The 26,579-nt window shown below is 63.2% G+C and overlaps 1 protein-coding gene across 1 annotated transcript in view; it reads left to right on the forward strand.

The window, feature by feature from the left end:
• Positions 1–26,579, forward strand: part of FGFR2 (fibroblast growth factor receptor 2) — a gene marked incomplete at its 3' end in the record, with an annotated part of 55,326 nt that overhangs the window by 28,040 nt on the left and 707 nt on the right. The window contains exons 5-11 of the mRNA XM_084904404.1: positions 1,688–1,857; positions 7,018–7,141; positions 12,080–12,270; positions 14,932–15,076; positions 17,140–17,336; positions 22,902–23,053; positions 25,534–25,667. Coding sequence (XP_084760530.1) covers positions 1,688–1,857; positions 7,018–7,141; positions 12,080–12,270; positions 14,932–15,076; positions 17,140–17,336; positions 22,902–23,053; positions 25,534–25,667 — 1,113 coding nt within the window. The remainder of the gene's footprint in view (positions 1–1,687; positions 1,858–7,017; positions 7,142–12,079; positions 12,271–14,931; positions 15,077–17,139; positions 17,337–22,901; positions 23,054–25,533; positions 25,668–26,579) is intronic.

The raw sequence follows: 26,579 nt of genomic DNA on the forward strand, positions 1-26,579 counted from the left end.
CGCTCCAGTCGGCCTGCCGCCTGGTCGAGGTCATTTCTCGGCAAATGCTGGCTTCTTCCTTCTGTGTGCGTTTCTAAGAATTGAAACAACAAAACAACAAAACAAAACTGCATTCCACAGGCGCCCTGATCGCCTCGGAATTCTCCTGTGGAATGAACGCTCCCCCGTTCTCCCACGACCAGTCCTGCTGCCTCCTCAGGCCCCTCTGGGCACACGGCCTCGCCAGCAACTGCAGGGTTTTCTTCTTCTTTTTTTAAAAATATATTTTTACTGACGTCAGAGAGGAAGGGGGAAGGAGAGAGACATAGAAACATCAATGGTGAGAGAGAATCACAGATCAGCTGCCTCCTGCACGCCCCGCACTGGGGATGGAGCCCTCAACCCGGGCCTGTGCCCTGACCGGGCCTGTGCCCTGACCGGGGGTCGAACCCTGGCCTCCTGGTTCATGGGTTAATGCTCAGTGGGCACCGGGGTTCTTCTGAAGGCAGATCCTGGGAGCTCCCACGGGGCAGCTGGTCGACCTCCCCGGGGACTCCGGCGTTCACATGTGGGTAACTTGCCTAATGTTTTTCTTATTGACGGTCTCACTGGTCAGCAAGTTCATTGTTTTAATGAGATTTCTCGGCTGAAGCCCCCCTCCCCCGTACACACACCCTCACTCCCATCTCCGCGTTTTGTAGATTATTTCTCTTAGTTCCTGAAAGACGGAGAACAGAGATGGAGGGGCAGGGCCTCCGGGCAGGCCTCCCCCTGGGCCCAGGGCGTTCAGATGCCCCGATGAGTGGTATTTTAAAGGCCTGATTACAGACTTAGGCACGGGCCTTAGTGGAGCTTTAGGGAGCTGGGAGACTTAATCTAGGAGCTGAAACAGGCTGTGTTTTTTTCTTTTTTAGTTTTGCATCAATAAACACACAGTTGGCAGCCCTCAGTGTCCACAGCTCACGTAAACGGTGAACTTCTGACTTAGTTACCATGGCAGAGGTCAGAGGGCAGCTGGGGAGGAGAGGGCGCTGCTGGGGGAGCTGGGGCCTCGGGCAGCCCCGCCGGCCTCGCGCCCGGTGACCTTGATCAAATCACTTAGCTGCCGGGTGACGTGGTCCCGGCCGCCGCTGGGCCCGAGGGCCCCGAGGCCGGCGCTGGGCCGCTGGTAACACCATGCCAGGCTCCCGCGAGCTCGGCTGAGCCTCTCTCTGGTCTCGGGAGGAGACCGTAAACCGTGGACGTCGGCCTTGGGACTCGTGCGGCTCGTAGGCAGGCGCAGCAGCCCCCGTCTTCTCGTTACGTTTAAACCTCAGGGTCAGAGTCAGTCCTCTGATCCTCCCGCTTGTGGACGGAGTCAGTGTCTGCTGCGAGGGAGGTCCCAGGAAGGAAGGGTCGAGCTGGAGGGACTCGGAGGGGCAGCTTCCCAGGACATTGGCTCCGTCGCCTCCGGTTGAGCTACCTGCTCAACGTGCAGGTAGAACTGTCTCTCTCATCGATGTTTCTCTCTGTCTCCCTCTCCCTCCGCTCTCTCTAACATCCATGGGAAAGCATCCCGGGGGAGGGCTAACCAAAGCGGTAAAAGACAAACACTCAGCAGGCCATCCCCGGGACTCAGCCGGGTCAGGGGCCAGGCTAAGGCCGGCCTCACCCCGGCTCTGCTGGCCTTGGCCGTGCGCCCGCCCACGCTGTCCGTTGTCCCGCACAGGAGCGCCCTACTGGACCAGCACCGAGAAGATGGAGAAGCGGCTGCACGCGGTGCCCGCCGCCAACACGGTCAAGTTCCGCTGCCCGGCCGGCGGGAACCCCACGCCCACGATGCGCTGGCTGAAGAACGGGAAGGAGTTCCGCCAGGAGCACCGCATCGGGGGCTACAAGGTACGCCGTTCATTTCCGAGGCGCCGGGAGCTCCCGGGACAGGCCTGGCCGTGTCCCTCATCGGGGCTATAAGGTACGCCGGCCGGGTCTGCCCTCATCGGGGCTATAAGGTACGCCGGCCGCGTGTGGTCTGTTCGTTAATTTCTGAGGCGCCGGGAGCTCCCGGGACCGGCCTGGCCGTGATCGTCATCGGTGGTTTCCGTGTCTGCTGCGGAAGCACACGTGGGTGAGCCTGGCCACGCGTGCATGTTGAAGCACAGCCCCCTGGCCCGGTGCTGCACGGGACGCGGTTTAAGAGCAGACGGGCTGGAAGTGGAGTCTGTTCTCTATGCGCTTTATGGTCTATAAACGGAGACGGCACCCACCTCAGCGCCTGAGGGCAGCTGCCGGGCTGAGCAGGGCAGTGTGAGCCTGGTCGGGGCCCGGCGGACTGTCCCTCGGGAGAGGAGTCTGCCCGCCCTCCGTCCTCCATCCGCGAGGGCTCTGAGCCGCGCCCCCGCCTGTGCCCCGAGTCCTGCCCCTCGCTCCCCGGTGGACAGCCATCCCTGGAGGTGCCCGTGGAGCCCGCCAGGCCTCGGTCCCTCCGTCCGCTCACGGGGTCCCCTGGTCAGAGGTGTGCGTGGCCCTGCAGGGAAGCCGATGTCGGTCAGTCTTGGGGAGACTTGGGGTGGGGAGACGGGAGGTTTCCGGGCTGAGTTTGGGGGAGGGTACCTCAGAGTGAGCGATGTAGGCTCTCCACGTTATTCCGTATGGAGAAGGAGGACTTTAAAATGTATGGCTCAGGGGCTGAGCATCAGCCTAGGAACCAGGAGGTGAGAGTTCGATTCCCGTCAGGGCACCAGGGCTGGGGGGGGTTTCTTGCCCGGCTGGGCCTTCTCGGGGGGCGGAGGCTGTGGCCGCGGTGTGAGCGGCCTGGGGTCACCCTGTCGGAGGCACAGGCCTGGGTCCCGTGAGGGCGTGGCCGCAGTGGAGGGGGACGTTCAGCGTGGGGAGCGGGAGGCAGACCTCCCGGAGCCCCCGAGGCTGCTGGGACTTGCAGGGGGAAGACAGAGACCGTCCATCTCCGGGGCCACGTGGTCCCCGAGGGTGTGAGCCCTGCACTGTCAGGCCCCCCCCCCTCCCCCCCGGGCGGCGAGCCGGGACCTCCCGAGGTCACACAAACGTCTGCTTCTCCAAAACCAGGAGGCCCGGGGGTCGTCACGAACACGGGCCCCGCCCGCCTGGCCCCCGACCTGAGTGCAGTCTCGAAGCCGCAGCGGCCATTTTCACCGGGACCGCCTCCCTCCACAGGCGGACGTTTCATGGACCCCGAGCAGTTACTGCACTTTCGCGCAGGAGGGCCGGCGGGCGCCGAGGTGACCAACAGGCTGCCTCCGCCCCAGCTCCCTCCCGGGCCCTCAGAAGCCGTGGCTCAGGCCACGCACTCGCCGCGGGGAGCGGAGAGGCCACGGGCGCGCCTCCGGGGAAAAAGCCATGTAAACACCATCTTCTTCTTCTTAAGAGTTTTTCACGGCTTTTCAGAGCGAGAGGAAGGCAGAGGGACAGAGAGAAACACCCATCGGCCGCTCCCACACACTCTCCAGCAGGGCCCGCGCCCGCGCCTGGGCCTGAGCCCTCACTAGGCCTCGGCCACAGAGCCACACCCACTGGGCAGGCGTGGGGATTTTCAAAGTTAAATTCAAAAGGCAGCGGGCGCCCTGCTGGCTCTCTGCCCAGGCTCCTCTCTGAGCGCCTGCAGGGCACGGCCTTCGCGCCCACGCCCAGGCCCTGAGAGCAGGGCGGCGCGGGGAGGCGGGGAGCTCCCGCGTCTGGGGGCCGGACTCGCCCAGCCCTGCTCCGGGGGCACCTCCCGCAAAGCAAACGCCTTGGTGATCACGGTCAAACAGGCGTTGGCTCCCATCTGCAGCCCCAAGCGCCCCGCCCATGACACGTGTCACCCGCTCACGCACGCACGTCCGGGAGGGGGCCTGGGCCCGGGCGTGGCTCCGGCCGTGAGGGGTCGTGCGCCCTGACCACACTTGGTCTGTGTTGAGTTCAGTGTGTGGGGCGCCTGTGATGGTGAGGCTGGGGGCTGTCCCCCGCGCCTCGCCGATGGGAGGAAGGCAGGCGTGTTGCTGGCACAGCGGCTGGGCACGGAGCCCGCGTGCCTCCCGGCTCCTGCGTGTTTACTGCTGCTTATCGCACACCTGGCTGTTTGGAAACGTCTGGGCCGCTTTGCCACGGGGAAGCCACACTCTGACCTTTCGCCTTTGTGTTTTGGAGTCTTCCTCCTTAGCTAAGCCCACATTCCCAGCTGTCCCCTGGAGGTAGCTGGGGAGGGGGTGACGGGCACCCCGGGGGATCCAGGTGACAAGCACCCGGGGAAACCTGTCTGAGCCGCCTTTTGTCTCCGTGGTGACGGGTGTGGGGTGCGGGCAGAACCAGGCTCTTGTCCCACAGGGCGAGGGTTCGGGCCACGCGCTCCTGTCCGCGGTGTTCGGCCTCGAAGTGTTGGTCGGGGAAAGCCTGGGACTGGCCAGGCTCTGCAGCTCGTCTCCATTCTTGTTTGCGGCTCTTTCTCTCCATGATTGCTTCGTGCGCTGATCTGTCTAATCCTGGCTCGTCAGCGGTGAAAAACAGCCTCGTTGTTGCTCTCATTTGCATGTCCCGCGTGTTAATGAGCTCAGCTCCTCGGTCTGCATCCCCTCCTCCCTGCTCCGGGCCAGTGTGCCTGCCTTTGTGCCGACGGCAGGGAAGCCAGAGAGCGGGGGATTCAGACAGACACGTGGTGAGGAGCGTACCCTTTTGTGGGAATGGTGGCTCGCACGGAACTGTGGTGTGGAAACAGAATGTTAAAAAACAGCACCACCCTGGCCGGTGTGGCCCAGTGGATAGAGTGTCGGCCTGCAGACGGAAGGGTCCCGGGTTGGATTCCGGGCAAGGGCAAGTACGTTGGGTGAGGCTCCGTCCCTGGCCTGGGTCTGGGTGCGTGCAGGAGGCAGCCAACCCGTGGGTCTCTCACGTCGATGTTTCTGTCTCGTCTCCGTGGGCTTTCTCTAAAGAGCGGTGAAAAAGATCCTTGAGTGAGATTCACAACAATAAACAAGCCCCCCAAAACACTCCCCACGTCCTGTGCCTCCGCTCCCCACCTTCAGGGAGTTACTGCTCGTAGCTTCCCATGAAGCCACGACTGTTGGGGGCCCATCCAGCACGCACGACCACACAGCCCCCCCCCCCCCCCCCCCGTTGGTGGCTTCCAGGGCCCCCACGTGGGGAGCGCCACGCGCGTAGATCTGGTTGGCGTGTGTGACGCGAGGCGGGAGCCGCTGCGGGAGGACAGACACCATCCTTGGGGCAGCATGTCTGTGAGGCAGAGCCCGGGGTCCGTGTGCTTGTCCTGAAAGCATGCTCTAAGCCCGTGGCTGGCAAACTCATTCGTCCACAGAGCCAAATATCAACAGGACGACAATTGGCATTTCTTTGGAGAGCCACATTTTTTAGACTTAAACTTCTTCGATCGCCACTTCTTCAAAATAGACTTGCCCGGGCTGTGGTGTTTTGTGGAAGAGCCACATTCAAGGGGCCAAAGAGCCACATGTGGCCTGAGAGCCTCAGTTTGCCGACCACGGGTCCATGTGAACGTACACTTTTACAACATCGTGGGCGCCCCCCGGACGTCCGCGTCCAGGCGGGGGCAGGGATCGCCAGGCCCCGGGGGAGACGGGCTGGGCCGGTCCGGGGTTCCGTGGCTCCCGTCCTGGGCAGAGGCAGGCCGTGCCCCTGCCCGTGGGGGTTCGGCTCCATTTGGAACATGCCCTGTGCCAAGTCTGGGTCCCGGCTCTGGGAAGACGCGGTGGGCTGGACGGGGTCCAGGCTCGGCCGTGGCCACGATTATGGGCTCCCGGCGTGACATCTGAGCAGCGGCTCAGAGGCCGGTATTTACCGCGGGCTGCGGGCGGGATTACGGGCTCGGGGAGGCCGGGCCTGTGGCTTCACCCCACGTCGCCCGCCCCAGGTCTGGCTGCTCAGAGACGGGGCGTCCCCTCCCTGGCACCCTGAGCGCTTGTGGGGGGTGAGGGGGTCTTGTCGAGGCCCATTCGCCAGAGCTGAGCCGGGGAGCTTACCGCTGCTTCATGCTCCAGGCTGGCGGCTCCAGGTCAGCGGCCAGGGCTGGAATGTGGGCTGAGCTTTATTTACTTATTAAAACACACACACACACACACACACACACACACACACATTTTCATTGATTTCAGAGAGTGGGAGAGAGGAACAGGGGGAAAATCATCAATGATGATAGAGAATTGTGGACTGCCTGCCTCCTTCATGCCCCCACTGGGGATCGAGCCTGCCGCCCAGGCCTGTGCCCTGACCTCCTGGTTCCTAGGCTGATGCTCAGCAGCTGAGTCCCACCGGCCGGGCTGGGTGGAATTTTAGTCGCCCTGGGAAAGCCAGCGCCCGCCCCTCTCCTTCAGAACAGCCCCTGAGTTTTCTGCAGAAGATGCCCGACTGCCTGTGAGGGGACCTCACCTCTCGTGGTTCGGCTGCCAGGCTGTGGCCCAGCCGGGACTGAGAGAGGTCTCCACGAGCCCGGAGCACAGACCCGCTCGGCTGTCCGTCCGAGGCCTCGGGATCTGTTTCATTTCGCCTGCGGGTGAGCCTGCTGTCCGCCATCAGCCCCGTGACCGGCAGCATCCTCGGCCAGGCAGGGGCTGGGGTCTGTGACCGGCTGCTCGGACCCGGTCTGTGTGCATCGCTGGCTGTTTGGTTGAGAAGAGCCCAGCCTCGGGCGCTGCTGGTGGGAATGCAGTCGGGTCAGCCGCTCCGGAAGACAGCATGGAGTTTCCTCAGAATGCTGTTTCTTTTTTGAAATATGATTTTACTGATTTCAGAGAGGAAGGGAGAGGGGGAGAAACATCAGTGATGAGAGAGAATCACGGACCGGCTGCCTCCTGTTCACCCTCCACTGGGGAGGGAGCCCACAACCCGGGCCTGTGCCCTGACCGGGAACCGAACCCTGATCTCCTGGCTCCTAGGCCGACACTCAACCCCTGAGCCACGCCGGCCGGGCAGCTTCAGGAGACCCCGACCTTCCTCATCGCCCCCGACTGTTTAACCCCAGACAGCAGCCCGGGCCCGAGCGGGGGCCGCGGACTGACCGCCTCTGCTCCCGCCTCGCAGGTCCGCAACCAGCACTGGAGCCTGATCATGGAGAGTGTGGTGCCGTCCGACAAGGGCAACTACACCTGCGTGGTGGAGAACGAGTGCGGCTCCATCAACCACACCTACCACCTGGATGTCGTGGGTGAGTCTCCCTCCTCCCCCTGAGGGCCGCTGTCCTCGCTTCCCGGCACCGGGACAGAGGCCACCGTCCGCGCTCTCCGGGCTCCGCGCTCTCCGGGCTCACGCTGTCCGCGCTCTCCTGGCCCGTGCTGGCACTGGGACGGAGGGCCGCCGTCCGCGCTCTCCGGGCTCACGCGGGCACCGGGACGGCCTCCTAACGTGGGACGGGGCCCTGTTCCTTCTGAGCCAGGCTGCGTGTGTCTTGCGTGTGCCTGACAAGGGCCCCCGCCGCCTGCTAGGTCGGGGGAGAGGACAGGCCGGGCTGGGCGGTGAGTTGGGGTCCTCCCTCGTCCTCCGGCCGCCCAGCGCCGCCTCCTCAGCGGAGTTGCTGAGCGGCTGGGCTAGAGGACGGGTGAAGCGGACGGTGGTGTGCGGACAGGCTGGCGGGCTGCGCCGCCTCCGTAGGTGAACGGGGCCCGAGAGCGGAGGCGGGCTGGTGCGGACCCACGAGGGGCGCTCGGGCGGGGTCCCGGGGGCTCCTGTCCGGGAGACGGTGCTGCGCGGCCGTGGGTGTCGGGGAGAAGGCGTTAGAGACCGATGCCGAGGGAACCAGCCGCCCGGGGCCTGAAGTCACAGGGTCACTCAGAGCCTGGCTCTCCCCGTGGCCTCCCGGCCGGCCACACGAGGCTCTCTGCTCGGGGCGGCTCTTATGGCCTCGGCCGCGTCTGAGCCAAAGATCAGATCTATAGGGTTCTGGTGGCCAGTTAGCCAGGATCCATTCCCTGCCACTCAGGCCTCTCTCTCTGCAGGACTTGAGAGTGAATCAGTCTCGATGTTTAGACTCCTGGCCGCTCGGCCTCCTGCTTTAGAAAAGGCTTCACTGGAGCCCTTGACGAGGGGCTGAGGGTGTGGGGAGAGGGAGGTGCGGGGGGGGGGGGGGGGCGCGGCGCCAGGGGGAGAGGGACGTGAGGGGAGGGGGCCGCGGGGGCGGGGGGCGCGGGGAGGTGCGAGAGCCGTCTCCCAGCCTGCAGCCTGTTTACTCTGCGTGTAGTTGGTGGAACCTCATTCCAGCCGTGCAGCCAACTGTCCCATGGCGGCGGCCGCGCCCTCCGGCTGCCTTCCCTCCGCCTCCATCTGGAATTCACACGGGGCCTCGGGGCCTCTGCTCCCATCCCCCACGGGCCCTGGCCCCGAACCGCAGAGCCCAGCCTCTTCCTGTGTAACAGCCACCGCAGAGACGCAGGTGAGGGGCTGGTCGGCTCACCTGCCTGCCACACACGCTCACGCCCCGCCCCGAAGCAGGACCCGTTTCCCCCGAATGCCGGAGAGTCGGACCACGGGCAGGGCCTCGCCTCGCCCGGTGCCTCCCGTGGAGGGAGGAGAGGTGAGCGAGCTGTGCTCGTCCTCTCTTCCAGAGAAACTCACTGAGCAACCTTTCTTTTTTGTTCTGTTAACCTTCCTCCGAGGTTATTTTTCCATTGATTTTTAGAGAGCGGGAGGGAGAGGGGCAGAGAGGGACACGCCGATGTGGCAGAGACACCTGGATTGGTTGCCTCCTGCATGCACTCGGGCCAGGGCCAGGGAAACCTGCAGCGGAGGTACATGCCCTTGACCGAAATAGAACCCGGGACCCTTCAGTACGAGGGCTGCTGCTGTAGCCACTGAACCACGTCGGCCAGAGCCACTGACAGTCTTCCTATTGGCTGCCCCACAGCGTGGCAGACGGAGGGTCCGTTCTCCAGTGCTGTGTGGAGTCCCGGGGGGGGCACCTGAGCTGCTGGAGGGCCTTCGTGCCCCCGGCCCTGCCCTGTGCCCCCCGGCCCAGCTGTGGGGGCCACCTCACCTGCTTGTGTCTGCTGCCCGGCCCCCTCCCCCAGCTGCCGGCTGCTCCCAGCATTCACCCCGGTTTTTCAGAAGTTAGAACAGGAGCCCCGCTGCTGTCATCCCCTGGGAGTGATCACTGGTGGAGGGTCTGATGGCGCCCACTGGGGGCGGGGGTGGGGGAGGAGGAGGGGGAGGACAGGGGGGAGGGAGAGGGGGAGGAAGGGGGAGGGAAGTATGGAGAAGGGGAGGAGGGGGAGGGAGGAGGGGGAGGGGAGGAGGGAGGGAGAAAAAGGGGAGGAGAAGGGAGGGGAGAGGGGGGGAGGGGGGGCGCCCGCCCCATGCAGATGCTGGCACCCGGGACCTTGTCCAGGACGTTTGGGGCAGAGAGCGCGGTTGGGACGGAAATCAAAGCCTGATGTGGAGGAGCGGAGGGAGGGGAGGCCTCCCGGCTGTTTGAAAACATTCTCGCGGCGCGGTCCCTGGTTTCGTTTTCTGCGAAGGAAGGCAGCTGTCAGGAGCTCGGAGGGGGCGGTTTCCCTGACGGGCCGCTCCCATCCCTCCCATCCCGGCCGAAGTGAGAGAGGCCGGGGGTGTTTGTGGAAGGCGAGGGCGCGGGCAGGCTGCATCGGGGGCCGGTGTGCGGTGCTGGCTGCCGTCCTGTGTGAGAGCAGCAGCACGCACCGGGCCGGCGTTTTCTAAAGACACAGCGGGGGAGCCGCGGCCCTGGCGCGGCCCTGCCGGCAGCCCGGTGAGTCAGCGCCTGCCGCGGCCTGGCGCGGCCGGGGTGCCGGCCATGAAAGCGCCCATTGTTCCGGGCACCGGGGCCGGCGCCACACAGTGTTTGCTTGTGAAAAGATTTATGAGGGACAAGCGTGCGTAAGGGAGACGAGGCTGCTGGGTGTCCGCTGACCGGGCTGCTGGGACGTGTAGGGTTTTAGAGTTCCTTTGTGTCCAAGCATCAGTGTGTGGGGCCACGGTAAACACTGACCTCTGAACACCAAACACGGGCGCAGAGGCGGGAAACCGAGCCCCGGAGCGGACGGGCCCCACGTGGACGCCTCGCGGAGGTGCCCGGTGCGAGGAGGCTGGCTGACAAGCCGGCTGACGGTCTCCAGCCCAGGGGCAGGTGTGCATGGACGTGGCTCTGGGGCCGGGGCTGGCCAGGGTTACCCAGACTCCACCCTGCCAGCCGTGAGCGGGTCCCGGGCACCAGCTGCTGCCAGGCCTGCCCAGGAGGCTCACCCCCACCACCGGCCACGATGCTGTTAGCAGAAGCAGAGGGCGCTGCGGGCGCTGCAGGGCTCCCAGCTTTGCAGCCTGCTGCCCCCAAATCTGGGAGCCTCCTCTTCGGGGTCCGTGGTGCGGCCTGAGTGGGGGTGATGTTTGGGCAGATGAGTGGCTCCGTGGGGCCAGCAATCCTGTTTCTCACGTGGAAACGCGGGCAGGTGTCTGACGTGCTGGCAGGTCCTGGCACTCGGTGTGCTAAGAGGAACCTCGCGCGCGTTCGTTTTCTTAAGGTTTTTATCTGTTTGTTTTTACTGGCTTTTTTAGAGAGAGGAGGGGAGAGGGATAGAGAGATAGAAACGCCTGTGCGAGAGAAACATGATGGGCTGCCTCTCGCACGCCCCACCCTGGGCATCGATTCCGCGACCCGGGGAATTGAACCGGCGACCTCTTGGTTTCTGGGTTGATGCTCAACCACTGAGCCACACTGGCCTGGCTTTTTGAAAAGTTTTTTAAGACTCTCAATAGGCTTCTGCAGGAAAATTGATTTGCTCATGTCCAGCAGCCTGCACGCAGTGACATTTTAACCAGAACGGCTCAGAGGGAGCCAGGCTCCGATAGCTCTCGTTCTAACGTGTGCTCCCAACCCCGGGGCAGGCTGCACCGGGGACAGCGGGGGGACTCCTGTTTGAGTGGCCTTGGAGACAGCGGTGCCCTGCTGGGGGAGGCAGGGAGGCTGGTCCCGGCGGGTGGGTGACCGGAAGGCAGCACCTGAGAAAAGCGGGAACGAGGTGTGTGCTGCTGTGGACGGAGGTCCAGTGAGCTTGTCCTCCCAGGGCCTGCGGACAAGGCACCAGCAGGGCTCTGTCCCGGCTTCTTGGGGACCCTGGTGCTGAGATGCTTGCGCACCTCTGAGTGGGAGAGGGGCGGGCCCGAGACTGGAGGGGTGTCCTCTGTTGACACCCTTTTCCCGGGACACGTAAGGCGAGGGCGGAGGGGAGCGGTTGCTAGCCCACCCTGCATGGCGCCTCTCTCAAGACAGTCGAGCCCGGCTGGTGTGGCTCGGTGGTGAGCGCCGACCTGGGAACCAGGAGGTCAGGGTTTGGTTCCTGGTCAGGGCACATGCCCAGGTTGCAGGCTCGATCCCCAGTGTGGGGCGTGCAGGAGGTAGCCAGTCCATGGCTCTCTCTCGTGGTTGTTTCTCTCTCTCCCCCTCTCCCTTCCTCTCTCTGAAACCAATAAAAAATGTTTTTACAAGAAAATAAATAAAAAGACAGTGTCAGCCCTGCCGGGACCTGGCGCTGGTGCCCTTCCTGGTTTACGTCTGAGTAAACCAGGGGTAACACGGGCTGGGTATCAGCCTTTGGCACGAGCACACTGCTTGCGGAGGAGGTGACGGAGGACAGAAAGGTGCTCGCACCGAGGAAATGCCGGGGGAGAGAGCGTTGGTGCCGCCCGCCTGCCTGTAACTCGGGGCTCTCGCTCTGGGTTTGTTTTCTTTAAAAACAAGCGCGGAAGGTCTCCCCGAAGCGGCTCAGACACGGGCTGGGGGGCCGTGTGTGGGGGCCGTTTCGGCGTTGGGGTGACGGGAGCGTGGCTCCCCTGCCTGTGAGGTTAAGCTCACCGTCGCCCCACGTGGATGCAGGACGGTCCCTGTGCCCTGGCCGTTCCCCTTCTCGTCGTCCTGGGAAACACTCTCCCTGGGTCCCCAGGTGGCACGGGCGCCCGCAGCTCCGTCCACACGGCCTCCTCTCCGTCTCCAGTGCCGTCTGAGCCCTGAGTCCCTTTGTTCAGGGCCCCTGGCCGCATCACCGCCAGCGACCGAGACCCTTTTGGCTCCAGTTCACAGGCAGCCTCTGGGCAGCACAGCTCATTCACCCGCCTCTCCCCTCCCGTCCCCCCCTCCCCACAGAGCGGTCCCCGCACCGGCCCATCCTCCAGGCCGGGCTGCCCGCCAACGCCTCCACGGTGGTCGGGGGCGACGTGGAGTTTGTCTGCAAAGTGTACAGCGATGCCCAGCCCCACATCCAGTGGATCAAGCACGTGGAGAAGAACGGCAGCAAGTACGGGCCCGACGGGCTGCCCTACCTCAAGGTCCTGAAGGTGAGGCTGCCTGGGCACCCGGGGGGGGGGTGTGTGGGGGGTCCCTGACAGGGCCAGCCACGGCGCTCCGACTTCCTCTTGGATCGCAGAGACCAGTCTGCTGAGGGGCCAGGACAGAGCGTGCTGGGGAGTCAGTCAAAACCCACAGGGACCCGGGGAGGGGGTGGGGGGAGGGCCTGCCAGAGCTGGAGTCAGAGAAGTGGAGCCGTTTGTCGGCCTGAGGTCTTCGGGGAGACGGTTTGGCTCCGCTGCCGTCTGTGAGGGTGGGAACCCCGGGATCATCCCCGAGCAGGGCAGCTGCAGCCAGCACGTGGGGGGCGGTCACTCCTGGGGGTGGGGCCGCTGTTGCTGTAACGCAGATGTGTGTATCGGACATCACCTTTGGGCGGCCCTTTAGATTCTCCTTTTCAAAGAGACCCCTTTGCCGTGGAAATGCATTCACATGCGGTTTCAGCAGCAGACTGTATATTTTATTTTTCAAGATATATATTTTTTTATTGTTTTCAGAGAGGAAGGGTGTGGGAGAGAGAAACATCAATGATGAGAGAGAATCATGGATCGGCTGCCTCCTGCACGTCCCATACTGGGGATCAAGTCCCCCAGGCACGTGCCCTGGACTGGGATCGAACCCAGGACCCTTCAGTCCACAGGCCGATGCTCCATCCACTGAGCCACACCAACAGACAGGGGTCCTTGGAAGCTGGTTCTGTGCCTGTGAAACGTGGGGCCGGGACCCTCCCTCCCCGGGCCACCGGCCTGCTCCCCGCAGCTCCCGCTGGGACAGCACCAGCCTCTCGCTGCTGCAGACCCGCGGGCCGTTCTTGCCCACCATTCTCCCCCACACGGAGCTGCTCACAGACAAGGCTCTTAAAGGAGCCACGGCCCATGAAGCCACCAAGGGCTCCCCTGAGACCCGCACCCTCGGGGTGCTCTCTCCAGCTGAGACGCGAAGGGCCGGAGAGCTGGGAGAAAGTGACTCGCCCGGGAGCCCCCCTCGCCAGCAGGTCCCTCTCCCGGCGTGGGCGTATGCTGTGTGTGTGTCTCCCCCCCCCCCCCAGGCCGGGCCCCGGCCGCGTGTGCCGCCGGAGGCCGTGCCCTGCGTGTGGTGGCGGGACCGCCGGCGCCGAGTCGATGTTGTTCTCTGTCTGTTCCAGCACTCGGGGATAAATAGTTCCAATGCGGAAGTGCTGGCTCTGTTGAACGTGACGCTGGCGGACGCGGGGGAGTATATATGTAAGGTCTCCAATTACATAGGGCAGGCCAACCAGTCCGCCTGGCTCACGGTCCTGCCCAAGCAGCAAGGTAACGGCGCCTCCGGCTTCGCGTCCTCTGTCCTCGTTGTGTTTCTAAGAAGGCTGGTGTAGGCGCTGGAGAGACGTGGTGCTTTGGGCGACGGCAGGCAGCTTATAGGATCCTCGGTGGCCTCGGGATGTCCGTCACCATCTTTCCTGGGTGATGCGGCTGGTGGGTGCCAGCAGCCATGGAAAAGCGCCCACGGTGCTCGCAGCGCCCGCTCTGGCTCCTTCCGGAGGTGCCCCACCCCAGGCTTTAGAGCGTCCGCTCCTTCTGGGGCGTCTGTCTGGGCTGCACAGACCCCATCCTCGCGGCACATGGAACCTGCGTGCCCACGGCTCCACAGACGTCACACCTCCTCCGGCCCCCGGTTTCTAGGGAAATATGGGCACAATGTTGTCTGTCCATGGGCATAGTTTCCTTGATTGCATAACTGATCTTGTGAGATGCTGCCCTTGACCTTGGTGTCCTGGACCTTATTATCTTGACCTTGAATTCCTAGAACTTATTGTTTTGACCTTGATGTCCTGGACCTTGGAGTCCTTGACTTTGGAGTCCTGACCTTGATGTCCTGGACCTTACTGTCCTGACCTTGGCGCCCTGGACCTTGGCGTCCTTGACCTTGGTGTCCTGGACCTTATTGTCCTGACCTTGGTGTTCTTGACCTTGGAGTCCTTGACTTTATTGTCCTGACCTTGGTGCCCTGGACATGGCTGTCTGCGATTGGGGGCAGCCCACGGAGCAACTGTCCTGTGGGAGCGACTGAAGGCAGCAGGTGGCCTCCTCAGCCTGCCCGACTCAGACTCACATGCTTAGTTAAAAGGGGAGAAAAAAGCCAGTTCCTTCGCTGCCAAGATCGAGCTGTTTCTTCCACTTCATCCCCACGCTGTGGAGGTCCATGTGACCGAGCCTGGCAGCCGGGTGACTTCCCGGCTGGTCCCCAGGGGCCGGAAGGACGTGCAAGGCGCCCGCTTGGAGGTGCCTGCGGGGTTCCGCTCTGCACCCCAGCCAGCGAGACAGACCCCCTTCCCCGAGGTGGGTGTCTGCAGCCCACAGGACCGGAGCCCGTGGGGAGCAGGGCGCACCCGTGTGGAAACCCCGCCCCCCCCAGAGCGCTGCCAAGCCGAGCGCGGCCTCCGTGGCCGCTGTTTCCATGGGCCTGCGGGCGCCGCGGTGGTGGCTGGTGTGGTGGCGGGCTGCGCGGTGAGCCGCTCCTGTCGCTGTCTCTGGTTGTGGGCTTCGTGGACGGGCCGCGGCCGGATCCTGTGTGGCCAGCCCCGCCGGGCCTGGCGCCGCCCCGGGCCCAGGCCCCGGCCCCTCCACCTCGTTCCTGTGTGTCTACCTGTTCTCTCGCTCCCTGTCTTCTAGGCCGCCGGTGTTAATACCACGGACAAGGAGATTGAGGTGCTCTATATTCGGAATGTAACTTTTGAGGATGCTGGGGAGTATACGTGCTTGGCGGGTAACTCTATCGGGATCTCCTTTCACTCTGCATGGTTGACAGTCCTGCCAGGTACATACCTCGTGCTCCCGCCTCGGCTGGGTGTCCCGGGCCTGGTCCCCCTCTTCCTGGTTGGGTGCTCTGGAGCCAACACGCTTCTGTCCTCAGAAACGGCCCCCTCCTCCCGCAGAAAGACGCGGCCACGGCCACCGTCCCCCCCGGGAAGAGCCGCTGCCGGGGGAGTCTCGTACGGCGAGGTCCCCACGCACGTGCTCGGTCACGTGACGTGTCTCCCCGAGCCCCGGGGACCCCACGTTCTCCGTGTGTCACGGAGTCGATGCGGAAATTCGCCCGCCAGTCCCCGCGTCTCCTGAGACATGGGACTTATTTGTAACAACAAAGCGATTTTTTTTTTCCCTCATGTAAAACTCCATGGCGCTCTGTACGTGGACGCCACATTCCGCTCTGTAACGGGAGTGAACGGACAGTGGGTGTGGGTGCACAGAAGCGGTGCGGTGCCCGCCCCGGGCTCGGTGGCTCCCTGCATGTGGTCCTGGGAGGGGCTGTCGTCCGTCCGCCTTCCCCACGAGCATGCGCTTGCCTCTCGCTGGATGTTATTTCTGTCCCGTGCGGGGAAATCAGCATCCGCTGCCTCCACGCCGCCCTCTGACTCTGTCACCCGAGTGTCTGTCGGGTCCTGCTCCTCTCGTTTCCGTGGTGACTGCTCCGCTGCTTACGCTCCACGACATCGCCAGCGCCTCCTTGTCGGCACAGGTGCCGCTGCATGCGCACCTCCTCTCCAGCAGAAGGACGGGGCCGCTCCACGCTGTGCTGAGCGTCCCGGCCGTCTCGCGAGCATTTTTCTGTGAAAACGTGCGAGCTCCAAGTAATGCCGCTGCACCCGTGTCCCCGGTTCGGGGAGCCGCTCAGCATTCGCCGGGAGCCGCGAGCTTGCCCTTCCTCGCCGCCCTGCGCGCCTCGGGCGCCCGGCGGGCCCGCCTTACCCAGCCTGCCCACGGCCCGCGCACTAACCGAGAACGCGGCCCAGGACGGCTGTGCAAACCACTGCCCGTGGGTCAGCCATCGAGGCCCGAGGAGGGAGCACCCGCCATGGGGCCTGCTGTGAGAACGTGCTCCCCGGAGTAATTATACGTGGACGCACAGGCAGTGCCGCTTCTGTTTTTCTTTAAAAGCTGGAGTGATGTGTCACTGTAACCGGCTACACAAAACCGGTAATGGTTATCGCTGCCGTTACTGCTGTTTTTACGGTTAATCCTCACCCGAGAATGTTTCCCCATGGGATTTTATAGAGAGTGGAAGAGAGAGAGAAAGACAGGGAGAAACATCGATGTCACATGGATGGGTTGCCTCTTGCGTGGACCCCAACTAGGGCCCAGGCTGGGGAGGAGCCTGCAACCGAGGTTCATGCCCTTGACCAGAGTCGAACCCGGGACCCTTTGGTCCACAGGCCAGCGCTCTGCCAATGAGCCAGCTGCCTCGGGCAAAACTACATTGGCGATTGATTAAAGACTGTCCCCGACACCACGGTGGCTACACAGACAGCTTCTCCGTCAGAAGCAAGTCCGCCTGCGTGCCAAGCGCATTTGCTCCTCTGGTGGAACCTCGGGGGCCTGCGCTCAGGAACTGGTCCCCTTTTGGGCCGGCAGCTGGCCCGGTGCCTCCCTCCTCCACCTCAGTGGGCCTGGGCGCATCTGAGCCGTCCCCTCTTCCTCCAGGAGCTCACCCAGCTCTCACAGGCCCGGTCCCCTCTGAGGACTCGGTCTGCAGGGGGTGGGGGGAGGACAGGACGAAGCACAGCCCTCCTGTGGGTGCGGGGGCCCGGCCTGTGCTGCCCCAGTGTGCCAGGTCTCAGAATCTAGTCTGCCCTCCGTGCTGCGGTGGCAGCCGGGCCCTCGGCCACTGGGTTCAGCGACCACTGAGGCCGTAGGGAGTGGCGCCCGGGCCCTGGTGGCAGAGCGAGGGGCATGGCAGGGGCTGGGCCCAGGCGCTCGGCCATGCAGAGCGCCCCATGCGGAGGCCCGCCCCTGTGCATGCCCGCCGCCTCCGGCTGTGCCCGGACGCACCCGCCCAGCCCCTAACGGCAGCCCGCTTGTCTCCCTGCCGCGCCCGCGCAGCTCCCGTGCGGGAGAAGGAGCTGCCGGCGGCCCCCGACTACCTGGAGATCGCCATCTACTGCATCGGCGTGTTCCTCATCGCCTGCATGGTGGTCACGGTCGTCCTGTGCCGCATGAAGGCCTCGGCCAAGAAGCCCGACTTCAGCAGCCCGCCCGCCGTGCACAAGCTCTCCAAGCGCATCCCCCTGCGCAGACAGGTAACAGAAAGTAGATGGAGAGTTTGCAGACCCTACTCCGGCCCCGCCGGCTCCTCGGTCCCCTGCCCCGCCCGACACCCAGCTCCTGGGCTCCCCGAGCCGCCCAGTCAGCGCCCCCCGGTGCGCGGGAGGCAGGCCCTGAGCGTCCCAAGGGGTCCATGGCGTCGAGCTCCCAGGGCGGGAGAGGCGAGGCTGGCAGAGCCAGTCAGCAGGACGGGGGGCACGGGGGAGGGGGAGCAGGAGGAGGGCAGGGCTGCGAGTTGGATGACATTCGGCGGCTGTCTCTGAGGCACAGGCCCCTCTGTCCCCCCTTTGTCCCCCGTGACCGGATGCTCTTGTTTTCTGTGGGGTAGGCCCTGGCGGGAGGCCGGGGTGGGGGGCAGGCTTAGGCCACTGGTTGGAAAGGGAGGGACTCTCGTTCCCTTCAACTTTTTATTTTCTAATCCTTCACCCGAGGATATTCTTCTATTGATTTATAGAGATAGTGGGAGAGAGAGGGAGAGACAGAGAGAAACATCGATGTGAGAGAGACACGTCGATGGGCTGCCTCCTGCACGCAGCCCGACCAGGGCCCAGGCCAGGGGGGGACCTGCAAGTGAAGTGCGTGCCCTGGACGGGACCCTTGGGTCCGCAGGCCGACGCTCTATCCACTGAGCCAAACTGGCTGCGACTGGACTTACTCTTCTAAATTGAGGTCAGAAACCCGGTCCCTGAGGTGCTGTTGAGCTACTGCTTGCTGTAAACCGGCCCGCGATGTCTTTCCAGACGGAGTTTTGGCTCTGCTGCTCTGATGCTTAAAATAGAACCGCGCGTGCGTGTGTGTGGGTGTGTGGGTGTGTGTGTGTTTTACTGGATTCGGTCAGGGCTGTGGCCGTGGATTTGGCTCCAGTGGTTTCAGGCTGAACAGGCACCAGGTTGTCGGTCGCCTGGTGCGGGGGCATCGGGGCCCGTGTGCTGGTGCGAGCCCCGGGGGGCTTGGTGCTGCTCTGGGGAGAGGCGGGCGGTGCGGCCGGCGGGGCCTCTGCCCCGGCCTCCGCCCTGCAGAGCAGGCACAGGGAGCCCTCCTCTCCGACCCCGTGTCCGAGCGGCGGAGGGGACACGTGCGCTGCAGTTTCCCGAGTGCTTTGGAACTTGGTTCCCGTAAAGGCGGTTCTGTTTGAAACGAGGGACAGCCAGCGCCCGGGCTCGGGGTCCGTGAGCTTTGGCAGAAGTCCCTCCCGGGGCTTGTGGAGCGCAGGCTCCTCCATCGCAGCCCAAGGCCTCGAGAGGAGCCAGGCGTCTGCGTCCGGCGAGGCCTCCGGCTCCGAGGCGGTCAGTCCAGCCTGGCGCCCCCGGGACCGAAGGTGCGTGACATGTTCTGGCCGAGGATTAGGGACCAGATGGCCGCAGGAGTCTGGCAGGGGCCTGGCTGTTCTCCTCCCAGCGCTGCGCTCCGGGCTCCGGGCTCCGGGCCGAAGGGGGCCTTCCCCACGGCTCTGAAGCCACGTAGCCAGCAGGCCCTTCTCCGTGGAAGCTGAGAGGCATTGCTCTGTGACGCCACGGCCCTTCTCCGGCCACGGCCACGGGAGCACTGCCGCTGGGAGAGCTCCTGGCCAGTGCCCTCAGGCCCCTCGCGCCCCCTCCCAGGCCCCTGCGCTGTTCCTGCACCGTCTGCACGAGAGGCTGGGCTCAGACGGCTGACTGAGGTGCTCCCACCTTGCTGCTGCTTTTCTTTACTCTAAAAAAATTAATATGTTTATTGATGTCAGAGAGGAAGGGAGAGGGAGAGATAGAAACATCAACGATGAGAGAGAATCACGACCGGCTGCCTCCTGCACGCCCCCCACTGGGCATCGAGCCCACAACCCAGGCCTGTGCCCCGGCCGGCAGTCGGACTGTGACCTTTTCCAATGGGCCCACCCCGGAGGACAGCTCCACCTGCGTCCGTGACTATTTCATCACCTTTTCCCCTGCAGCTGTTGCAATGCTCTTCTCTCTGCTTCCTGTGAAGGAGCAGATACCCTTCAACCTCCCACTGGACCCTGGTTGTCACATCTGCATTCCTGGCCGCTGGCTGCTGGCCTGCCTTCCTTCTGTCTCACCTACACCGCCAGCCGGGGCTCCTGAGCCCCTCCCCCGCTCCCTCCCTTCCTCCCTCCTTCCTCTTTGCCTCCTGGCTTTCCCAGCAGGCCGGGTAGGACCTGGCCTGTCACCTTCCCGGCTGGCTCCGAGGCAACCAGAGGAGGAGGGTTCGTTTGAAATGAGGGGAGTTGGGGTGAGAAAGCAGAGAAGGCGGGCACAGGCCAGTCCCCGGAGAGAGAAGTGTCGGGGGACTCATTTGTTTGGGGGGGTGTTGCCTGCTCAGCCCCTCGCAGCTGTCTGCATGGGCTGCACGGTTCTTGGCGAGGAGCACCTAGCCCTGAGCACGGCCCAAGGGTGGGCAGGGGGTGCCAGTCAGGCGTCTGGGACAGAGGTTGTTGGCCTGGAGCCGCAATGAAGGCCCCAGAGAGGTTGGCAGATGTGTTGGCAGATGAGTCGATGAAAGAGAAAATTCCACAGGGATGCCAGGCGTGCCTTCACCTGGTGGCAGGTGAGCCTGAAACCGGATGCCTGGGGCCTGGGGACAGCCTGTCCCTCCTCATCCTCTCCCTCCTCATCCTTCCCCTCTTCCCCCTTCTCCCTCCTCCCCCTCTCCCTCCTCCTCCTCCCTTCCCTTCTCCTTCCTCCTCCTCCCTCCTCCCTCCTCCTCCCTCTCTCTCTTCTTTCTCCCCTCCCCCTCCTTCTCCACCTCCTCCCTCTCCTCCCTTCCTCCTCCTCCTCTTCCTCCTCCCCACAGGTGGAGCCTGAATTTACCTGCTTGGCCCCTCCCTCCCTCCCTCCCCCCACGCGCTGACAGCCGTCCCTCAGCTCATCAATGGCTGTTGTTAGAACAAGCCGTCTTTTCCTTGATCCTGTTGAGTTTCATGCTTGACATTCACCAGCCTGTTCTGGACGCACTGACATAGGTCAGGCATGTCAGCCTTCCCCCCCCAAAGCCTTTTCCTCCGATGCCAGGAGGAAATGCTGGCGAGCGGTTGTTTCCCAGGAGGCTTTGAGATGCCCGATGGGCCCTTCAGGCCGCAGGCCGACACGCTGTCCACAGAGCCAGGCGGGCTGGGGCTCCAGGGCCCACCGTCTGCCGCGCAGCTAGAACCATGACCTCGGGGCGATTCCATCCTGGGTCAGCCCCAGGGTCGCATGCAGGGGCGGGGCCTCTCTCCTGCGAGGGCCTGAGGATCTAAACAATGTCATTCTCACTGGCCGGCCCGCCCTCCCAAAGGATCCACCAGGCACAGGCTGTGCTCTGGTTTCCGAATGGAGATTCTCAGCCGGAGTCAGGGCTTGGGAGGCCGGTGGGTGTGGCTGGGGCGCTGTGTCCTCAGGGATAAACAGCCCCCCTGCCCCGCTGGCCCCCCTCCCCCACACCTCTGCCCTGTGCCCTGCTCCTTCTCATCCTGTAGAAGGAGGAGATAAGTTTCTTGATGGTCCTTTAGAGAGGAAAGAGGAGAAAAAAAACACCCGCTTCCTTGGTTCACCTGCCACTTGAACTGTGGAAAAACCCTCAGAGCGCATTTCGCGAAAAGCTCGGCTTACGTCACGGGGAGGGGACTCTGGAAGGGCCCGGGAAGCTTAGCTCTCCACGACCGCGTGCGTCTGCGGGGTCCGCGGAGGGAAGGCGTGTGGTAGCGTGTTAGCCTCGTTGTTTATAAATGACTTAATTGCCGCCGTCCGTGGCGCATTTTTAAGTTAGGTAAACAGGAAGCCCGGACGTTGGCGAGAGGGTCTGACAGGAGGAGGTGCTTTGGGACCAAGAAGGAAGAAAGGGATGATCAATGGTGCCAGATCCGTCCCAGGGTGCGGGGCTTTCTTGGGAGATGTAGGCCTGGCAGTGGCATGCCAGCGGTCTAGAAAGTTCTGAAGGAGACGTTCTGCCTCTCCCTCCACTCCTAATTCTTCTCCAACACGGCTAAGCTTTTTAAAAAGTCTTTAAGCGTCTTCGGAGGATGTTTTCCCACCGGTTTTTAGAGCGTGGAAGGAAGGGAGCGGGGGAGAGAGAAACATCGATGTGAGAGAGACACAGGGATTGGTTGCCCCTACATGCACTCCGACCAGGATGGAACCTGCAGCCAAGTGTGCCCTTGATGGGAATTGAACCCGGGACTCTGCAGTCCTCAGTCTGGCTCTTTGTCCAAGGAGCTGTGCAGGCCAGGACCTCCTGCAACTTCACTGAAGCTCCAGGGAAGGCCAGCCTCTTGTGGGCGGGGCCAGGCCCTGTGGGCGGGGCCAGGCCAGTCGGTGCCACTTGGTCATCAGTTCCCTCACCTGCCCCTTCCGAGGTGGGCAGGGGAGTCGCTCTGCCGGGTCATGTTGAACCCCACATGCCCACTGTCTTGGCCAAAGTCTTGGCCGTGTCTGGCGGTTGGCAGGGTCAGACCAGGCAGCCCCTGATGGGGCCAGAGTGTGTGTGGTCCCCAGAGGTGGCCTTCTGGGGGCCCGGGCCCGGGCCTTTCCTGGAGACCAGCACGGGAGCTGTCAGCCCCGGCTGACACGGGGGAGGGTCAGCGAGATGCCTCCGGGAAGCCGTGTGCTCCCGGGAAGGCCCGGGCCGTTCCCAGGTGATTGTCGGTAAAGGTGTGTTTCTCTTCCTCCGGACTCTTCGTCCCACGCGTTCAAGGCTCTGGTTTCTGAGGCAGAAGCTGACCAGAGGCCCTGGGATTCACCGGATGGCCTGGGTGCTCCCGGCCCAAGGTGACCTTGAGTAGAGGCGCCTGGAGCTGCTGGGAATCCTTCCGGGTTCAGATCCTCCCTCGAGCTAGTTCCTGGAATGTTCACTTGACATTTCTTTCTTCTCTTTTTTTTTCAATCCTCATCTGAGGATATTTTCCCATTGAGTTTTAGAGAGAGCAGAAGAGAGGGAAAGACAGAGAAAAACATGGATGTGAGAGAAACACATTGATAAACTGCCTCCCACAGGCACCCTGACCAGGGCCCGGGCCAGGGTGGAGCCTGCAACTGAGGCACATCCCTGACCAGAATCAAGCCCAGGACCCTTCTGTCTGCAGGCCAATGCTCTAGCCACTGGGCCACACTGGCCAGGGCACGGCATGATACGTCAAAGACACAAAAAACATCAAAGAGCTGATTGTCCAAAAGCTTTGTGGCGTCTCCGAAGCACCACGTTGACCCCTGATCTGGCTGGTCTGCGGGGAGAGGGGTCCTGGGTCCCGGGCCAGGAGGACCCCGAGCAGCGGTGTCTGTGGGGCTGCCTCTCGTCCTCGTGGCTGTCCTGGGGTTAGGGCAGAAGCAAGACATGTTTCGAGCGGCGTGTGTATCAGTGTTTGGAACCCTGCCCTTCGGGACACGTGATTTGGATGAGGTTTAGTCCCGGGTAGGCCGGAGGGCAGGGGCACTGAGTTGGTGGTTTGGGTCTCGGATGAGTGACTGTGTCCAGCCCCCCTCCTGCCTTCCTTCCGAGAGCTGCCCGTCCGGCCGGGCTCTGGCCGCGGGGGCCAGGGTTACACCTGTGTCTCCGGGTTGTGTATCCAGGTGTCGGCCGAGTCCAGCTCCTCCATGAACTCCAACACGCCCCTGGTACGGATCACCACACGCCTGTCGTCCGCGGCGGACACCCCGATGCTGGCGGGCGTCTCGGAGTACGAGCTGCCCGAGGACCCCAAATGGGAGTTCCCCAGAGACAAGTGAGTACCCGGGGGGCACGGTCGTGGGAGGGAGACTCGGGAGGACGTGGGGTGTGGGGGGACCTGTGCCCTCTGTGACCCTCCCATGCAGGGTCTTGTGAGCTTGTATTTCTAAGGAACCACTAAGCCACGGCTGGTCCCCAGACAAGATGCTCCTCGTGAGCTTATTATTATTATTATTATTATTATTATTATTAACTCGCTGGACAATTCAGTCACAGTCAAATGCAAGAGGCGGGAGTTTCCCATTTAGGAAAAAGGTCTCTGTCCTGCCCTGGTTAACAGACCATGCTACTCCATGGTCCATTCTTTGAAGAAATTGGGTGTAGAATATGTCGTCTTAAGAATCGTTACCCAGCCGTGGCCAGTGTGGCTCAATGGACAGAGCATCAGCTGGCAGACTGAAGGGTCCCGGGATTGATTCCAGCCTGGGTCCTGGTTGGGGACTTCAGAAGGGGAAGAGAGAGAGAGGTAGAAACATCAGTGATGAGAGAGATCACTGATCGGCTGCCTCTTGCACGCCCCACAATGGGGATCAAGCTCACAATCCAGGAATGTGCCCTGACCTGGAATCAAACCGTGACCTTCTGGTTCCTATGTCAATGCTCAAGCACTGAGCCATGCCGGCTGGACCCATTAGTGTTAATGGAAGTGATGTCCAGTTTATGGGCATCCTATAGTGATAGGACCATCCATCCATCCATCCACCCACCCACCCACCCACCCACCCATCCACCCACCCACCAATCCATCCAGCCATCCACCCATCCACCCACCCACCCATCCACCCACTCACCCATCCAGCCATTCACCCACCCACCCACCCATCCACCCACCCACCCACCAATCCATCCAGCCATCCACCCATCCACCCACCCACCCATCTACCCACTCACCCATCCAGCCATCCACCCACCCACCCACCCACCCATCCACCCACCCACCAATCCATCCACCCATCCACCCACCCACCCACCCACCCACCCATCCACCCACCCGCCCACCCACCCACCAATCCACCCATCCATCCACCCATCCACCCACTCACTCACCCATCCAGCCATCCACCCACCCACCCACCAATCTATCCACCCATCCACCCACCCACCCACCCATCCACCCACCCACCCACCCACCAATCCATCCACCCATCCACCCACCCACCCATCCACCCACTCACCCATCCAGCCATCCACCCATCCACCCACTTACCCATCCATCCACCCACCCATCCATTTGTTCATTCGAGTTGCAGGTGAGGCACCACAAGGATGGTGTCTCCTGTAGAACGTTGTGGAGGGGGTTCCCCTCGAGCCCTGCTCCCTGGTTTGGGGATGCCCGTAGGTTAGGGGGTCTGTGCACACCTTTCTGTACCTTAAAGGGCAGCTGAGGCGCGGCGGCTAGGCTGTAAGGAACCGCAGCTCGGGCTCAGCCGTGGCTTTGCCGCCTGTGACGCCTTGGTCGATAGTGGGAGCCGGTCCCTGTGGGCGAGCTCCCGCCCGGGGCCCGTGTGGAAAGTCTGAGCGCTAAACCTTTCAAAACAGGACTTAGGAGCGTGGGCGGAGCGTGTTCCGTGAATGAAGGCATTGAGAGCGCTGCTGGGCCGGGGGCCGGGGCTGCACAAAGGAAGGATTGTCACACCCGGGGTGGCCGGGCACGGGGACATAAATTAGCCCTTTTTCCAATGCAAATGTTTATTTTCTGCCAAGACGTTAAATTTAATTCCAGTTCAGCGTAGGAGCGGAGTGACCTCAGCCCAGCATGAGGCCCCGGGCCAGGCTGTGCCGCCGTGAGCACTGCTCTCCACGCTCAGTCCGCACTGGCCTGCGTGAGGAACGCGTTCCCACGCTGGTTCCGAGGCGGCTTCGTCCTGGGCTGCTCCGTGCCCAGGGGCAGATGAGGGTGTTCACAGGATGGTGTAGCACTTCCAGACTTAGACATTGTCTCTGGGTTTCCTTCACGATTAGTTTTGAGTAGTCACACGGATTTCCAGGCTGTTATGTAAAAAAAAAAAAGTAAAAAAAAATTCCTCCCCCCAATTTTTAGACATTTTTCCTTTTAGTGAAAAATTAGAGAGATTCCTTGAAATGCATGTAAGATTCGGGTCCTGCATCCTGGCCCCAGCGTGTGCTGTGAACCCCGTTGGTATTGGAGTGACGGCAGCTTTAGAGACCACGTCACAGGGGCAAGAAGGAGCGTGCTGGGGATGTCCTGAGAGACGGACGCTCAGTCACAGCCCTTCGCTGGCTCTTAGGGCCGCCGGCCACCCCGCGGCCGGGTCCCTCCCGCCAGGAAAGCAGACCGGAGCCCAAATGTGAGCCGTCATAGCCGCCGCCACGCCGTCCTCTGGGCGTCCCTCAGCAGACACGTTAGTCCGTGTGACCAGCACTCGGCCGCTGGGAGCTCGTTCTGTCGGGTCCTGGCTTTCCCTGCGCCGTGCCCGCCGCCCGGTGCCGGCACTGATCCCCGTCCCCACGCAGGCTGACGCTGGGCAAGCCCCTGGGGGAAGGCTGCTTCGGGCAAGTGGTCATGGCCGAGGCCGTGGGCGTGGACAAGGACAAGCCCAAGGAGGCCGTCACTGTGGCCGTGAAGATGCTGAAGGGTGAGTGCAGGCGTGGGGGCGGGGCAGGAGGGGGCGGGGCAGGAGGGGGCGGGGGCAGGAGGGGGCGGGGCAGGAGGGGGAAGGGGGAGGGGCAGGAGGGGGATGGGGCAGGAGGGGAAGGGGGGAAGGGGGGAGGGGCAGGAGGGGGCGGGGCAGGAGGGGGCGGGGCAGGCGTGGGGGCGGGGCAGGAGGGGGCGGGGCAGGAGGGGGATGGGGCAGGAGGGGGAAGGGGCAGAAGGGGAAGGGGGGAAGGGGGAGGGGCAGGAGGGGGAAGGGGAGGGGCAGGAAGGGGTGGGGGAAGGGGGAGGGGCAGGAGGGGGATAGGGGAAAGGGGGAGGGGCAGGAGGGGGTGGGGGAAGGGGGCGGGGCAGGAGGGGGGATAGGGGAAAGGGGGAGGGGCAGGAGGGGGTGGGGGAAGGGGGCGGGGCAGGAGGGGGGAATGGGCTGAAGAAGGGGGGGTGGAGGGAAGAAGGGGGGCGAGGGACACCTTATTGAGAAAGTTCCTTTTGTGGCTCATGAACTCTGACCTGGCAGGGGTCAGAGGGCACATTGCTGACCTCGGGGTGGGGGAGGGTTGAGGGTTTTCAGTGTAAATCAGCATCTCGGACAGATGATTTACCTTGAGCTATGTGCACTTTAAAAAAAAAAAAAGCAGTTTGGCTCAGTTCACCCTGGCTGGTTGCGAAGTGGTTAGACTCGTAGGGGTGTCGAACTCAATCAGAGAAGGGGCCAAAATCTAAAATCCAGCCTAAATCGCGGGCCGAATGGTTTACTGAACAGTCATAAACTGACAATGTCATAACTGACAGCGGAGTGCAGTGATGACAGCGCGGTGCGGGCCACATTGCAAGGCCTGGCGGGCTGGATTTGGCCCGCGGGCCTTGTGTTTGACACATGTGGGTTAGAGCGTCAACCTGGAGACCC

The sequence above is a fragment of the Pipistrellus hanaki genome, assembly GCF_964339955.1.
Source record: "Pipistrellus hanaki genome assembly, chromosome: 14".
Classification (NCBI taxonomy): Eukaryota; Metazoa; Chordata; class Mammalia; order Chiroptera; family Vespertilionidae; genus Pipistrellus; species Pipistrellus hanaki.